The sequence below is a fragment of the Microtus pennsylvanicus genome, chromosome 6 (genome assembly GCF_037038515.1).
Source record: "Microtus pennsylvanicus isolate mMicPen1 chromosome 6, mMicPen1.hap1, whole genome shotgun sequence".
Classification (NCBI taxonomy): Eukaryota; Metazoa; Chordata; class Mammalia; order Rodentia; family Cricetidae; genus Microtus; species Microtus pennsylvanicus.
This window is the reverse complement of record NC_134584.1, coordinates 38688246-38706117: the sequence shown is the minus strand read 5'-3', so window position 1 is coordinate 38706117 and position 17872 is coordinate 38688246. Positions and strand designations below refer to the sequence as shown.

At 37.5% G+C, this 17872-nt stretch overlaps 2 protein-coding genes across 3 annotated transcripts in view; one reads left to right on the top strand and one right to left on the bottom strand.

The window, feature by feature from the left end:
• Mtrex (Mtr4 exosome RNA helicase) overlaps positions 1-17294 on the bottom strand; it is a 58563-nt gene extending 41269 nt beyond the window's left edge. Inside the window, exons 1-9 of the mRNA XM_075976053.1 lie at positions 16796-17294; positions 11649-11786; positions 10454-10520; positions 8671-8733; positions 7628-7740; positions 4714-4888; positions 3675-3765; positions 1224-1348; positions 166-264 (exon numbers count right to left, since the gene is read on the bottom strand). Of these exons, the coding sequence (XP_075832168.1) occupies positions 166-264; positions 1224-1348; positions 3675-3765; positions 4714-4888; positions 7628-7740; positions 8671-8733; positions 10454-10520; positions 11649-11786; positions 16796-16929 (1005 nt within the window). The 5' untranslated portion in view covers positions 16930-17294. The remainder of the gene's footprint in view (positions 1-165; positions 265-1223; positions 1349-3674; positions 3766-4713; positions 4889-7627; positions 7741-8670; positions 8734-10453; positions 10521-11648; positions 11787-16795) is intronic.
• Positions 17295-17363: 69 nt separating this feature from the next.
• Positions 17364-17872, top strand: part of Dhx29 (DExH-box helicase 29) — a 50368-nt gene continuing 49859 nt past the window's right edge. The window contains exon 1 of one of the 2 annotated variants that reach the window (XM_075976051.1): positions 17364-17544. In XM_075976051.1, coding sequence (XP_075832166.1) covers positions 17364-17544 — 181 coding nt within the window. The remainder of the gene's footprint in view (positions 17545-17872) is intronic. The other variant, XM_075976052.1, reaches the window with a different exon arrangement.

Sequence of the window (17872 nt, the reverse complement as noted above, 5' to 3'; positions counted from 1 at the left end):
ATCAAATACAGTATCTGAAATATAAATACTTATAAATAATCATTTTTGAAGAGTGAAGTATTTGAGACTAAAATGTGCAGAGGGTGGTTAATAGTTTTCTACAACTCAAAATTAAGGGAAAGCAACATATAAAAGATGACATTACATGTGGATTATTTCCCTTACGTTTTCGTCGACCACAAGGTGAAGGCCATCTCCCCCTGCTGGAAATATATAATGTTGCAATGGAGTAGGTCGATAATCAGTATAAATTACATGACAGGGCTATAAAAACAAAGAAAGAAAATTTTATTTCTTTAAGACAAAAATGTATATTTGATCCACTCAAAAAAATTTAATGCTTTCAAATAATTTTAAAAGCTAGGCAAGCGAAAAATGGGAAAATAGCCCTACTAATTCATACGACCACCAAATTAATTTCCCAGTTCCTTAATCAAGACCAAACATGATCTGAACTTTCATTACCCATTAGCTCTTCTTAGAATACTGTAATTACAGACAACAATGCCTCTAGCTAATATGGTGACACAAGGCATCCTTGATATATAAAAACAAAACAAAACACTTGTAGCACCGAGGCTTTTTAACACAGCAGATTGATCTAGCTCTATCTGAACATTCACTGGGCTTCCATCTTACAGAAGCAACAACAGCGAGAGGAATGAGACTGGACAACTTATACATAAAAGTTAGCTCTGAAAGGTAACAGTGTAAAACAAGTGCAGAAAATCCAATGTTTTGTTCAACACTCATAAACAAGTATTTGATGTAAAGTCTTAAACAGACATTAAAGTTGTACTAGAAATTCAAAGAAGAAACAGTGATTACTAAGTGTGAACATATTTACATAAGAACTACCAAATCAAATGGTCAAGAGATGAGTAGGTTCTTCTGATCCAAGACCTTAGAACTCTAACTATGTACTTATACCTCACTGTCAGAGTAAATGGACTACATTATTTCCAAACTTGGCAGATTATCAGGATTAACTTGGGAAATTAGATTCCAAAGCCCACCTCTTAGAAGCTTAGCTAAACTAGCCTGGAGATGGCAATTTCTAATTAGTCCGCTCATTCTAATAATGTACTTGACTCAAGAAGCAGATTCACATTAAACTGTCTTCTTTATCCTTAAGAGCATCAGGAAAAGGTATAAGAAAGGTATGGCAATCCCAACCAGTAACATTTTTAAATAATGAAGACATGAAAAGTGTATGAAAGTACCTGTTTATGTAGGTGGCAAATCCATTCAGCAAACTGTCGAGCATTCGGGATAGTAGCAGAAAGAAAGACATAATGGACATTATCTGGAAGCAAAATAATAGTTTCTTCCCATACTACACCACGCTCTGAGAAAAATAAATGGATTGGAATTAAGTGTTAACTAAGTGATAGTATCTAAAATTATTTTCTCTAATGCTTACTAATTGAACATGCAAACCACTTTTAAAAAGCATATTTTTAGCCACAGACACTTACTGAAACCTACTTTAGTTCATGAACCTTTGGCGTAGTCACAATAAGGAAGCAACTTCACGCAGGATGGACTCAGGAAAAAGCAGCTCCAGACTGTACCCTTCCCCTAACAAACAAGAGCCCCAGTACCAAGACAGCTAATAGTAGTTCTGCTTCAGAGAAGCAGAGGTTAACAATGCCCAGCAACACATTTGAAATATATGCTATAACTAGTCCATATGATATGTTACCCAAATTACCCTCATAATCTCAGAAAATAAAAGATGGATCTGATGAATAGTAGATATGAAGTTGGTAAAACTCTGTTAAAATGTCCTAGTAACATTAAATCTATCTCTAAATTAATAATATTCGCTACTTGTTTTATAATAGACAGTAAGTATTAAAATACTTTTAAAGTATCAATGACTTAAAATACTTAGTTGAATTTTTTTATACAGTTTCAAAGTTTTGAATATATAGTTTCAAAAGCAATGGCTCTTTGTTCTATGTAATTTTTGTTTCCCTGTTCGCATCTGAATATTAATTTGAATAAATCAAGTTTTTTAGAACTTACATAGTATTATATTTAACTTTTTAATCATAGTTAAGTTTGCATATCACATGATTTAGGTTAAGAGTCTATATAGTACTCAGTGTTTTTATGTAAGTGTGGGTGGGTGAGGGTGTGCATACACCCCCATGTCACGGTACTTGTAACTTTTTATGAGTCTGTTGTCTCAACCAGGCATGGTTGTGCACGCCTTCAATCCCAGCACTCTGGAAGCGAAGGCAGTGGATCTCTGTGAGTTTGAGGCCAGCCTGGTCTACAGAGTGAGTTCCAGAACAGTCAGGGTTAAACAGGGAAACCTTGCCTTGAAATATCAAAGAAAAAGAGTCAGTTCTCCCCTAATACACAGGGTCTGGGATTGAGCTCAGGTGGCCAGTACTAGTGGCAAGAGGCACAACCCACTAGCTGGCCCAAAACCCATTATTTTTAAAGCAAATAGAAATGAGTTCAGAAGTAACTATGTGAATTTAGCAAAGGTAAGTATTGATGTTTTCTTACATTATATTATTTTAGCAGTTCTCAACCTGTGGGCCGTGACCCCAGGGGGATACATATCAGATATTTACAATTCCTAAAAGTAGCAGAAACACAGTTATCAAAGAGCAATGAAATAATTTTTTGGTGGGGGGGTCACAATAACATGAGGAACTGTATTGAAGGGTCGTAGCATTAGAAAAGTTGAGAACCACTAATATAGACTCGGTTCTTTAAAAAAAACCTCAATCTTCCCCTCCCTGCGACAGGGTTTCTCTGTGTATCTCTGGCTGTCCTGGAATTCATTCTGTAGACCAGGCTGGCCTCAAATTTACAGAGATCCGTCTGTCTTTGCCTCCCTGAGCGCTGGGATTAAAGGTGTGTGCCACCACTGCCTGACAATAAAACTCAATCTTACTTTGAGTGTGCATATTTTAAACATTAGCTTTAAATTTATCGAATTTCCTGGTATACCCAAAATCGCAACTATAGCAATTTTATTTATTTATTTCATACTTATTGTATTTTTTCACAAATATGCATTCATAGGTTTATAAAACCAAATTAACTTAAAAATTACTAAAGTAATCTTTGTAAACCAGAAGTTTCATAATTTTTTTCACATTTTTCACATTAAATAATTACTGAGAATTGAGTTTTGGTGATACACAACTTTAATGCCAGCACTCGAGAGGCAGAGGCAGGTGGGCAGCTTTTAGTTCGAGGCCAGCCTGGTCTACAGAGCTAGTTCCAGGACAACCAGCGTTACACAAAGAAATCTTCTATGTAAAGCCAAACCCCCCCACAAAAAAAAAATAGTTATTGGGCTTCTAATGTGGGGGAGGAAAGCAAGATCTTGGTAGGTGGCCTAGATTCCCATTTACCTCATTTCTTCCTCCCTCTGTCCCCCCTATCTTTCTGTCTGAGCTTCACAACTGCTAGTATTATAGTCATGCACCATGTCTGGCTTAGTGAGGTCTATCTAAAAGCAGGCTACTTTTCAATTCCTACTGGGAAAATTTCATGTTGTCCACAATTTGAATATGTAATAGTAAAGTAGAATTATAGACACAAGAAAACTGAAAATAAATCCAACAATTCTTAATCAAAAATATTAATGGCATTTGTCAAAAAAAAAAAAAGCATGGCATTTATCTCAACACTGCAAAATATACCTGAATCTCTCATGTAATGAATTTCATCAAATATGACCCAAGCAACTTCTCGCATAACTTCAGAACCTCTATACAGCATACTTCTCAAAATCTAAAAGGGGGAAACAGATTGAGCAGGACTTTAACATAACATCCAATAATTAGACAAATACTGCTTTTGTCCAATATTTTTAATACCTTTGCTTTGTGGATATATTAAATATTATAAAGCTACTTATCTTTGACTTCTCAACACGTATAATCAGATATTCACAAAGATACTATTATCATATCTACTCTTTCATTTGGAATATGAACTCAACTTTCTCTGTGCAACATCTTCCCAAAAGACACACTATGAAAGTATGTATAAAAGTCCTAATAAGGGAGCCTGGTGAGATAGTTCAGTGGAATCTAAGTTCAATCCCAAAAATAAACACATAAAGGTGACTCCACAACATTCTCCTCTGACCTTGACACATGCACTGTTGTACATGTATTCCCCCCCACACTATACACAGAGATACATATATGTACAATTTTTTAAATACCAACTACAGTAGAAATAATCACACCCAAATCATGTTATATGCAAAACTTAATAGTGATTAGAAAAAGCTAAGTATAATGTGGAATATATATTTTTTAAAGTTGATTATTTATTTAATGATTGTAATAAATACCCAGGCACAAAAGTAAAAAACAAAACCAACCAACAACAACAACAAAGAAAACACCATGAAACAAGACAGTATTTGTATGAAACAATGTATTCAAATCCTTGAAACTATACATACATAAAATAACCAAGTATTTTTAAGTCGCAGTAATAACAAACTATTAAAAATACTTTTAAAGGTGTCTATGTTTTATCAGAAGTAATACATATTATTAATTTAGGAAATAGTCAATGCTACTAGGACACTTTACAGTAATTATGCCTTTTTCAAACAATTCTATCCACAGATAATCATTACATTTTATCTGAAAAAAAGCAAGCTGGATAGATACACTGACTAAGCTATAATGAAAAAGTCAGGGGAGACTCAATGTAAATCACCTCAGTAGTCATAACAAGACAAGATGCTGTAGGATTAATAGTGACATCTCCAGTCATCAGACCGACATCTTGAAACTCTTCATACATTTCACGGTATTTCTGGTTACTAAGAGCCTTAATTGGGCTGGTAAATATTACACGCTGCTTTTCCCTTAAAGCCAATGCAATTGCATACCTAAAAATATAAAAACAATAAGTAAGATTTCAAGTTTGGAGAACATTCATTCATAATCTATTTACTAGAATAAACTATTACACTATAATCATGATTTATCTGATCTGAAGTAGTCTAAATAAGCAAGGACTTCTTAAGGAGTTAAAACAATTGGTGGATACCCTAGTTCTCACTGGAAAAGCCTTTCGTACTACTGCTAGGCATCCAAAAGTCCATCACTCAGTTCATACAGATTACAAATAATAAAAAAACTACAGAAATGGGTGGATTTCTCTTCTACAGCTTCATAAAATGAGTTAATCCATATGTACTCTTTTTCTTCATGTAATACTTAACAAATCATTTCTTGGCTTATCATAGGTTCTGTTTATCAAAAAGTTCTTTCCTGGGCATTAACAGAATTCAATACAATTGTATTGTTTGTTTTTAAAATTCAGTTTAGTATTTAACTACAGGACCATGAAATTAAGATTTAAGAAAAAAAACACTGTGGCAGAGGCTTTTTAAAGATATAATTCCTGCACAAACTATGCTTATCACAGCAGTCATTCTCTACATTATAAGAGAAATTTTATAAAATTAATAATTGTTCAAACATGTCAAATAGTAATAGTGAAAGATATATATGGGAAAGCAAATACAGAGATGTTGCTTATGTTTTCAACAACAACAACAAGGAATAGAAAACAGAAAAATATGATCTGTACTTAGGGAAAAGTACACATAAAGAATTGAATGATTGGGTACAAAGGTTGGATTTGTCAGAAAAACAACTTGAAATCAGCAACAGAGATAGCAATTTTCAGAACCATGTCCCTCAAAACACAGGGGACTATGTTCTTAGAATTAAAAAGAAATAGGACAATAACTCCACAAGCAGGCATTCTTAACATGAAAATGTAAACTATTAACAATCTAAGCAAATGGAAACTCTACATAGATTGAGGAAGTAGCTCAATAGTAGAGAATTCGCCTACATACACAAAGTTCTGGGTTTGGTCCCAGAACACTGGAAACAACAACAAAACAAGCTGGAGAGATAGCTCAATGGTTAGGAGCACTGGCTGCTCTGACAGAGAACCTACATGGTGGCCCTCAATCTATCTGTATTTTTAAGATCAGTTTGAGGGAATCTGATGTCCTCTTCCAACTTCTGTGGGCACAGGCAAAACATAAAATAGAAAATAAAAGTAGAAAAAAATAGCCAGGTATGGTGGCAAACAACTAAAATCTAGGGAAACAAACACACACACACATTAAAAACAAAACAAAACAAATATTCTATGGAACAATCTTTACGTTAATGGAAATTTCAAAATGATAAACGACATAAAACAAAAACAAAAAAAACCTTTAATAGCTAATGTCTGAATCTAGGATTATGACCAACACCAAAAATAAATAAACTGAACTTCCAGCAAAAACATCAAAACAACTACTATAATATCTAAGATGAAACATTCATTCTCCTTTGTCTTTTATTTGATGTTTTCTCAGGAAGCTACGTAAAGATGACAAAATTGGATGAATGAAGGGTGTTCTGTTTTTCTTACATGGCATTTCCAAAGAATCCAACATCACCATTGGCATAAGCAAGCGTGTGTACACACACATATAAAGTCTTCAAAGAAGCCAAAAGGAAGCAATACATTACATCCAGAAGAAAGTAAGAATGAGAGAGATTGCTTGCCAAAAGTTATGCAGATCAAAAAGAAATATTTAAAAACAAATGTTTTAAAAAATAAACAAGCATAATTTTTTACAATGTTAAAGCAGTTTTTCATCAGGAGACTTGTACTGAAATACTTCAAGAATTTCTTCATGCAAAAAGAAATGGTATCAGTAGAAAAATCTGGACCAGCATCAACAATAATGTCTTTTTATATTAAGATATATTATTTTAAAACAGTAAAACATTTCACTAATAGTAAAAAAAATCTGTGAAACTATATAAACTTTAAATGCCTATTAGGAAAAGGAAGGTTTCAAACCAACTACTCCATTTTACTTAGAAAGTAGGAGAACAAAGTAAATAAATGAGGTGAAAGTACAAACCAAAGAAATGGAAACAGAACAAAGAAAAACCAATGAGACCAAAAGCTGGATTTTGTCAGAGCAACATAATACTAGACCACCTCCAGCTAGATCAAGAAAAAAAAAATCAAATATCGGCTTGATACAAAAAGTCCAATGTCCCTCAGAATAAAGATGTGAAATTTCTAAATAAAATTTTAATTCATCAACCCAATAATAAAATATAATCATACATCATGACAAACAGAAGTTATCTAAGGATGATTCATTGGACACCCAACACATTTCATCACACTAGCAAGGAAAGGCAAAAATCCATATCCAAAACAAAACAAAACCCCACATCATTTCAATACAAGAAAAGGAACTTTAAAAAATCGAGTTTATAAATTCATGCATATGAACAGAATAAGAGACTAACTGCAAAGGAGGAACAGTAGTCAAGCTTGATAAAAACACATCCATGAAAAACCCACAAGTAACATCATGCTTAATGATAAAAAAACCCAAAATATTTCACAAATAATTAAAACATTATACTAAAAATCTTCAATATTTTAATGAAGGCAAGAAAAAAAACTTAAAGGTTACCTAACAAGCAAAACCACTCTTATTTGCAGAATACAGACAGAAACTTAACTAAAACTTAGCTAAAATAACTAAGTGACTTGTCTATTTCATTTGCGAACACTGTTGGTTACTTACTCAGCACACACAGTTTTTCCTGCTGATGTATGAGCAGACACTAACACAGACTGATTATTATCGACACACTGAATGGCTTCTCTTTGGAAAGCATCAAGAATGAATGGGTATTCCTATAAAAGCAAATTGACAGACACATGAGAATGTTAAGCTATCTAAGGAACGCTTAAAAGAACAATTATCCTTCCAAAGCCTTCTAGGATTCCTTTCTAATTCAACCACCACTAAGCAGTGAAAAAAATGACTTCAAAACAGTTTTACCAGACAGAACAAGCCTTGATGCTGCTGTTTAACATTCTCAATATATTCTATTTACACTAAAATCAGGAATAAAATAATCGTTACATGTTCTGTGGTACTGTGCAATAACTTTGCATATACCATAAATTTCACAACCCCATAAAATAGGTGCATGCTTAACTTCCTTTCCTAGAGGAAAACTCTAAGGTTCCAAAAAATAAAATCCCCAGCATTACTCAGCAAAGGCAGAGAAATAATTTCTTAAACAAAAGAATTCATACTTGCTTCTCTGCGCTTCCTTTTTTTAGAGAAATCTGTTTGAAAAACTTAGCCTCACTGTTTCAACCTTTACAAACTTTTTAAAAATCTAAGGAAGAAGAGTGAGGAGGAAGAGGTATACACGTGTAACCCCAGCACAGAGGAGGCTGCAGCAGACACATCAGGAATCTGAGGCCCCTCTGGACAGCCAAGAAAGCACAGCATAACAAAACAAACTGAACTTCGGCTTCCTTAGAAGCTGCTGAACTTTCAAACTATCAGTAAAACTTATACATCATCCAATTTTTTTCTACAGAAAGGTTGACAAATTTGTTAGATTCTTTAAGAAGAGTGATAAGCACTCTTTAAATGTGTAAAAACATAATCACACAATGCCTGGTTTCTAGCATGGTTCTTTACTCAGTTACCACTCTATTTTGTAGTAGGTTTTTTCAAAGCACACACACAAGTAAATTTAGAAATCTCATTTGAAATCTTTTCTTTTTTAAGACCTCACAAAACTTTCCAAATAGTATAGTACAGACCTTTGCAGCCTTTCCAACTCGAGGTTTAAGTGGTATATATTCTTCATCTGCAGGAAGAGCAACCTGATGTCAAAGTTTAAGGAGAAAACAAGAAATGACTATTAAAATTCAAGACTCCAAAACAATGGATGGTTTAAAAAATGAAAATGATCAATGAATGTTTCTGTTAGTCTTACATGCTAGAAAGTCAACTGACTACAAGAACAAGGGGAAAAGTTAGTTACAATGCTCAAAAGACCCCTCTATTAATGCCCTCTATTGAAGGCAGAGCAATCAAAAACATGCACCATTATTTGCCTGAAGAAACTTTATTAGCCAAGATAGATCTACAACGTATCATGGCTACCATTATCTTTCCATATCTAATATACAGACTTTACATGGCACAGACTAATTCCTTTTCCTCTCAGGGGATATGACAGGAGAGTTGGGCTTGCCATAGGGGTTTACAGTCAGGACACTCCAACTTGACATGCTCAAGCACCTTCGTGAAGGAAGACACAAGGTATATGAGGAGAAAGTGCAAAATCAGGGGGTGGGGGTGGGACAGGAAGGATAAAGAGCTTCTGCCCTTTTCACAGCAGACCCTGGATTGTTTGGGGATTTTTTTTTTGTAAGTCAGGGCATTGGACAGGGTCTAAAGTAAGTGTTAAAAGTGATTAATTGGGCATTATATCTCACAAACAAGTGCCACTTCTAGAAAAAGAGATTTTCAGCAGGAAACCAATTTTTAAACATATAAAGTTCTAAATCCACACCAAATGCCATTCTTACTAATCTGGAATTTCTCCACTCATTAAACAGTCTTTTTTTAAAGTAAGAGTAATAATAACCTGCTGTGAGGTTTTTTTTTAAATATTTATTTATTTATTATGTATACAATATTCTGTCTGTGTGTAAGTCTGCAGGCCAGAAGAGGGCACCAGACCTCTTTACAGATGGTTGTGAGCCACCATGTGGTTGCTGGGAATTGAACTCAGGACCTTTGGAAGAGCAAGTAATGCTCTTAACCACTGAGCCAACTCTCCAGCCCCCCTGCTGTGAGTTTTTAAAAACTACTTTTAATATTTTATTTATAGCCATAGAAAGGCACATGTACCTCAGTACAGTGTGGTCATCTCTCCTTCCACCCTGGGTCCAGGGATTGAAGTCAAGCCACCTAATTTGCATGGCAAACTCTTTTATCCATTGAACTATTTCGGCAAGTCCAGAATGACACAAAGTTTCTTTGTAATGATAAAAGACTTAGCAGAATGAAACTGAATGTATAATTACACTATATCCTATGTGTAAACATTCTCACTTCTAAATGGATGCTATAAGCCATCAGTGACCACCACCTAATAGGAATTTATTAGTCACTGGAGCATGACATGAAATAGCATGCAAACTGCAAAATCAGAGCTGGTCACTTTAAGAATACGAGAATAAACATATCCTAAACACTAGTTTTGTGCTGGGTAATTCCACTATTATTATTTTTTTAATATAATCTTTACAGCTATCCATGGGGCACATCTCATTGTTCTAAATTTATAAATTAAATAGATGATGTTCAAAGGTTAGAAAACTTGCTCAAGATTATAGTTGGGAGAAATGCTGGGCTAGCCTCTGAACCCAAAACCTCATCACAGAGCTACAGCTCTTCCACCATATCACATGCATCCCACAGAAATGACTTGATCCCAGGGCCTTCAATGCTACAGCCTGCTGACTATCTATTTAGCAGTTCAAAGAAAACCAGCATTTGTAATGCTAACCTATTGTAGGTTGTTGTACTTACCTCATGTGTACAGCCTTCAACTGTTTCAACTGACTGTACCTTCACTCTCGGCATCAGGTCTGCCAAACTTAAAGTTATTAAAATGACAAGAATTATTTTCAATAATTAGATCATAAGCCTATCTGTACTGTTAAACAAAATGACACTACCCAATTATAATACTGTAAATCCAAAATATTTTAGCTATTATATTCAGACATGTCAAGTGTCTTAAATAAGCTGAAAATTAAAAACGCTAAGATCATATTTTGTTATATATAACAGACTGCTACATAGATTATTCAATAAATATCAGCTTAGCTCCACTATTTTAAATAAAATCTAGCTATTCAAGCACTATCACTACCTCAAAACACAAAATTGATTCAAAAAATATTACACAACAGAAGGGTAAAAAATATATTTATATGTTGAAATAATTTATAGAGATATTCTCATCGAAATCCCACACTATGCTCATCTAGGCTCTCTGAATTCTGAAAGGGCTAAACTATAAATAAATTAAATTAGATGTATTTCTATATTAGACTCATTATTATGTATTATATTTGTGATAAGTACTTTAAGACAATAAATATATTTTGGTAAAAATTCAAAAGTTCCAACAATAGGGAACAAGGACTTAAAAAATACAATCACTATTAATTGCAGTCTACTGCACTCCTGTGGGCAAATGGCGCTACCTCCGATTTTTCAGTGACCCTTTTAACATCGTTTATAGCAGATAATTTACCAGTTAAGGAAAAACAAAATCGTAAACAGCATTATCACAGTGGTAACCAAGTCATTCAAATATATTGGTATCAGGAGTAAAAGTTCCAGCTTTAAAATTCCAAGAACTACAAATATCAGACAATCCTTTTTCAGAGACATCTATGGGTCTCCCCATCAAGAGAAGTAGTTTTGGCCATCAAGCTATGGTACTACTTGCAGCAATGAAAATCTACTCTTTATACTTGTACATACTTATTCCTACCACTGAGTTATCCTACCAGTAATGAGACTTCTGTAAGAAAACATCTTTTCTGCCCTAAAAAAAGTCTTCAGAATTTTTCTCAAAATTGGATTCTAAAAAATATCAAAAGAATCATTTGTCTTCTAGCTCTCCATATTTAAACAGTTGTTATATGTTTCCATGCTTATAAAATTTTAAAATAACACATTTTAGAAAACTTTATGACTATAGAAACACTACCTTAAGTCTTCATTAATTGAATCATCTATTCTGGGCTTCTTGCCAAAAATTGGTTCATCTGTGCCTTCAACATCTGCATCTCTCTTGTTTTTAACACCACTGGCTGATTCTGACTGTAATTTGGCATCCAGTCGTTTCCTGGAAAACAAACAATTAAGGAATGATTCTCAACCTTCTGCTGTGACCCTGTAGAGAAGACCAAGCAGATGCTCTTTGCCATCTTGCCTTTGTATGGGATGGCAGGCCCCAGCATGCTGGAAAGAAAATGCTCTTGCATACATGGATGGTGGTTTGTGGGACTTCTCCAGAATCCTAACACCTTCAATAAAGTTCCACATATGGTAAACCCCACCATAAAATTATTTCATTGCTACTTCATAGCTGTAATTTTGTTACTGTTATGAATAGTAATGTAAATAAATCATCTATCTGGCTCTATCTGCAGGATATCTGACATGCAACTTTCAAAGGGGCTGTGGCCAACAGGTTGAGAAATGCCAATTTAGGATAAATTCCATAGCCTCAATTCTAATTTTAAAGTAACCCCATATTATTTAATATATTATATATACTTAAAAAAGCAAAGTCATCTTTTAAATAAATGACCCAAACAAATCAAAGCTAGCCAAACTGAGAAAATTCTATAACTAGTAAAGCTGAATATTATTCATTATATATTACATATTTTTTTTTGGAAGGGTTGCTTTAAATACTAAAATTCCCATTTAAAAAAAAAGCAACAAAAATTTCATTAAGTTCATTATTCCTTAAAACAGTAGACATTAACATAAAGACTGTAAACTTTTAAAGCTCTCTCTACTATTATGATATTATCTGGAAGAAAAAAAATTGTATGGTTAGAGTTAAAGGTAAAGTCACAGAACTCGGGAGGCCAAGGTAGGAGGATGGAAATTCAAGGGCACCTGAAGCTGCACAAGTGATATTATTTCGAAAAAGACAAAGACAAGAAAGAAAGTCCAAAAAAAAGGCAAAAAAAAAAAAAAAGATTCAAAGTAACACTAACTGGGGCTTCATAGCTTGAAAATCTGTAATGAATTCAATCTAATTTCTACCCAGACCCTCCCCCCATAAAAAAAAATCAATTTCATGCAAATTTTAGATTTAGCTGCAGAGGTCAAAAAGAAATAAAATAGGGATGGAGAGATGACTCTGCAGTTAGAGCAGCACTTGCTCCAATTCCAGAGGACTCAGGTTTATTCCCACTACCCACCCAGCAGCTCTCGACTCTCTGTAACCGGAGTACCAGGGCATCCACCCCTGCCACCTTTTGGCTTCTATGGGCACCACGCAGGCAAGCAGCACACACAAACAGACATGAAAGCAAAACACTCCTACATGTAAAAGTTTTTAAATATTAAATAAACAATAAGGCATGGTGCTGCATGATGGACTTTTATCCTGGTACATACAGGCGGATCTCTCTGAGTCTGAGACCAGCTTGGTCTACATAGTGAGTTCCTGGTCTGCCAGGCTACACAGAGAAACCCTGTCTTAAAAAACAAAAGAGGAGGAGAGACAGAGAAAGAAAGTTATTTTATTTTGTCTTTTGCTTGAATGCATGTATGTGCACTGCATGCATGCCTGGTACTCATTATTTATATGATTAGTATTTCCCTATACTAGGTATAAAACCAAAAATTTTAAAATTTTGAATTTATTAACTCACTTTGAGATGGCAGTAAGACTACTACATGTTAGTGTAATTCTGTATACGTGTCCAAAGGTGCACATGTATGTATGCCTACAGAAGCTAGAGATGAACAGCCTGCTCTACTCAAATCACCTGCCATCTTATTTTTTCAGGAAACAAGTCACAGAGATTCTCTTGTCTCCACCTCCCCAGTGCTGGGATTACAGACATGCACTGCTCTGTCTGGCTTTTCACATAGACCCTGAGGATTTGAACTCAGCTCCTCATGGTAACACGGAAAGCAATTTTCCAACAAAGTCATTTCCCTAGGCTCCTTTTTCATTTTCTTAAAACAGGTCCCACATTGCAGCCTTAAGCTCATGGTAATCTTCCTGCTTCAAACCTCAAGTATTAAGATTATGAGACATTATTCTTACATTTAAACTATCACATGTAGAATAAGACTATCATGTAGCCTGCCAGTGGTGGCTTGTACCTTTATTTTCAGCACTTGGGAGGCAGAGCAAAGCAGATCTCTGAGTTGGAAGGCAGTCTGTTCTACAAAGCAAGTTCCAGGACAACCAGGGCTACACAGAGAAATCTTGTCTTAAAAAAATAGAGTAAAAAGACTATTATGTAATTTTGAAGAATGATTTAGAGCAAAAAAAAAAGGTATTCATATTGGACTTGTTTAAAATCCTGCATTAATTACATCAGAAGTGTACAAATTTTATTTTTCCACAGAAAGATTCCCTAAGCAATTTGTACTGAAAAACCTAAGAGCAATGGAATCAAAAAAACAAGCACTTTCTGCACTAAATAACATTCATTCTTAAAAGAAACCTAAGGCTATTAGAATACAGCTTACTCCAGCTCTAAGGCAGTGACTCTATAGAAAGCATATGTGATACAAAGACTGATAAGGTCTTAAAAACTCACAAGATAGGCCTGCAGAGATAGTCCAGTCTTTAAAAGCACTTGCTATTCTTGTAGATGGCCCAACTTTGATTCCCAGCATCGACTTGGTGGCTCACAGTCATTGCTAAATCTAGTTCTGGGGGATCCAAAGGGACTTATATGTGCACATACATGCATTCATATAACACATTCATACACATAACTTAAACAAATCTTAAGAAATAATCCCTAAGAGCTAACTTGAAGAGCTCTCACTGATTTAATGACTGCAAATTCAAAGAGCAAGATAATGGAAATAGTGCTCAGTCATAAAAGCACTTGACAAACAGCCTGAAGACCCTTTTCCAATGGAAAAAAAATACCAAAAACCCCACCCTTTTAAAAAGCCAGATGTGGTGACCTACATCTGTAATCCTAGCACTCTCACAGTGAAGATGGAAGGCAGCAACAAGATCATTGGCCAGAAGCTCACCTATACAGTGCTACAGCTGAAACAAGAGATTCTTGCCTCAAAACAAGGTGGATGAATAGCTGTCTTCTGATCTCCACAAGTACACTGTGGCACAGGTGTGCCCACCCCACACAAATGGTAACGATATGGTCATTAAAAGGCAAAAGTATGAGCCAGGTGATGGTGGTGCACGCCTTTAATCCCAGCGAAACTCAGGAGGCAGAGGCAGGTGGATCTCTGAGTTTGAGGCCAGCCTGGTCTACAAGAGCTAATTCCAGAACAGGCTCCAAAATTACAGAGAAACCCAGTCTCAAAAAAAAAAAAAAAAAGATAAACTATGCTGAAATGAAATTTAAACGTTAAATTTAAGCAAACTCTAGACGATGTAAACTGCTCCACAGAGATGGGAAAAACAGGTTGCATAGGTGGAAAGCTAAAGAAGACAATGCAAAGAAACTCTGAGAGGCGCAGAAATCGCTCTGATTGCAGTGAGGGTTTAGAGTGCTTCAGTTAACCAATGAAAGGACAGAGGGTGGAAGAGGAAGCGGAGGGAAGTGTGCACACCTCATTTCCCTAATACTGATAAGCAGCCAGGTGTGGTGACGCACACCTTTAATTCCAATAGGCGATCTACTAGGTAATAATGGCTACGTAGTCAAACCTTGGCTCCAAGAAAACAGATACAAACCAAGCACTAAGCTTGCCTCTTCCTTATGAACTGTATTTCAAAGCCGGGCGGTGGTGGCGCACGCCTTTAATCCCAGCACTTGGGAGGCAGAGGCAGGCGGATCTCTGTGAGTTCAAGGCCAGCCTGGTCTACAAGAGCTAGTTTTCAAGGTAAAAATGGACAGCTGATCAACCAGCATGCTTTCTGGTTGCTGTGATAAAACTCTTACCAAAATCAACTTGGAGAGGAAAGGGTTTATTACAGCTGGTGGGTGTTTACAAGCCATCATCCAAGAAAGCCACAGCAGGAACTTGGAGGCAGGGACCTAAGCAGAGACCCCAGCGAGAGGCTCATTGGCTTGTTCCAATCCCTTAGACTGTGCAGGCCCACCTGCCGGGAAGGTAGCACCCTCAGTGTGCTGGGCCCTACCACAAAAGTTAGCAATTAGGAAAATGACGAAGAATTGTCCACAGGTTAAATCTGGTGACCACAGGTCAACCTGGTGAAGGCAATTCCTCAGACTGATGACTGAAACTGACAATGAGGTGGATTGTTTTTGAGGGGGGGTGTCCTATTTGTGTGGTACCTACACTTGTGCACATTGTACAGACTGAAGGACTTCCAGCATCCGACATTATTCCCTTGACACGGAGTCTCTCGCTGCAATTACTCGGAGGCTATTCTCCTGTCTGGGTGTCCCACAGTGCTGGGGTTACAGGTGTGCCGCATCTATGCGCAACCTTTTATGCGGGTCCTGGGGACTCAAAATAAGGTCCTCATCCTTGCACAGAAAGCCCTCTTACCCACCGGCCACCTCCTCGGACCCAAGAGAACGATTACATGTGTCTATATATAGACCAGGTAAGAAATGCAGAAAGACTAGTTTTACTGAGTGTAGTGGGGCACAGCCGCGATTTCAGCACTAGGGAAGCTGCAATAAGAGAATAGCGAGCTCGAGGCCTGCCTAACTTACACCAGCGAGATCCTGAATCCGATTAAAAAAGAAGATAACAAAATAACAAAACCCTACAACTTAGAGATTAAATCTCTTCCTTCTGTAACTATTTGCCTTTGCGGTTTAAAAACTCTTCCTACTCGTTTCAACCTTGGCGCAACTGGTTCTTAACTTTTTAAAGACTGCATGACACGTTTTGTGCTGGTGACACAGACATACAAACAGACACACACACAGACACACACACCCGTAGCTTGCGGGGTTAGGGTTGCAGCCAGCAAGCGTGGCCTCAGGAAGTGTAGCGGCAGAACCCACGCCTCCTGCGGACACGCGCGAACGCCAAGACCGAATTTCCCCCCAATCAACGTCTTCTTCCTCCACAACTTCTTCCTCAGACTCCTTCGCCTCCCGACTCCACTCCGCGAATACCCACTTTCTGTGAGTCGGGTTCCTTCACTAGCACCCAAGTCAGGAAAAACAAGACCATCTCGGAAGTCTTCCTTACCCGGCCTTGTCCGTGGCCCCTGGTGGCCCCTTCCATTTCTCCTTCTCCTTTTCTTTGTCTTTTTTGGCTCCGGCCGCAGTGGTTGAATCATCCTCGAAAACGCTGAAAAGCTCGTCTCCGAAAGCGTCCGCCATCTTTCGGAGTTCCGAGACCGAATCTCCCTCCTACCCAAGAGGCCCCGCAATCGCACCGACAGTGACGCCAATAGAGACTCTACGGTGGCCCGCAGGCATCAAAAATGAGCGAGTCTTGAGGCCCGTGTGACTTTTCCCCTTTTAGTCTGGCTTTTGACCCTTCTCTTCTTTTCCGACCCCTACAGCGTGGGCTGTTCAGTCACCAGAAACCTAGCGCTAAATGACGCACGACACCAGACAAGCCGCTGGTTCCCGGGAGCCAAGAGGCGGAGCCTGGCGAAGCAAACCAATTGGACTGGAGCCCCAGCCGAGGAGCCCGGATGGAGGAGGCTGGGTGGAGGCGTGGGAGCCGGCTAACGTGAGGCGCTCTCCGGCGTCTTGTTTTGTGGCAGCCGGGATCTTGATCTGGAAAAACGCTCTCCTGCAGCTGAAACATGGGCGGCAAAAACAAGAAACACAAGGTGCCTGGAGCCGCGGCGGTGCGGGCTGCGTTGTCTGCTTCCAGAGCCCGAAGTTCCGAGGCTGGAGCTGTTGGGGAAGCCCAAAGCAAGAAGCCCGTGGCCAGGCCGGCGCCCGCCGTATCCACCAGCGCCCGCGAGCCCCGAGTCAAGCAAGGTATGGCCCGATCCAGTGCACAGGCTTACGCTCTCAGTCCTTGCTCTCTGTCCAGCAGAGGATAGTCAGAGCCTTGCTGATGGGATCCGATCTTCCACACACGAGCTTGCTAGCTGTCGGTGGAGTGGGCGGCCTTGTAGATCTGTCTAAGGGCCTTTGGCCATTAAAGTTACGAAAGTAACTCCGTTACGGCATGACATCGTTTTTCTGACCCACTCGTTTTCTCCTTCTAAGAGCAAAGTAATGTCATCTACTGTAGAAACGGCAGGAATCTACCCTGAGCTGTCAAAACAGCTACTCTGCTAGTGCAGAGTAGCGAGTAGTACAC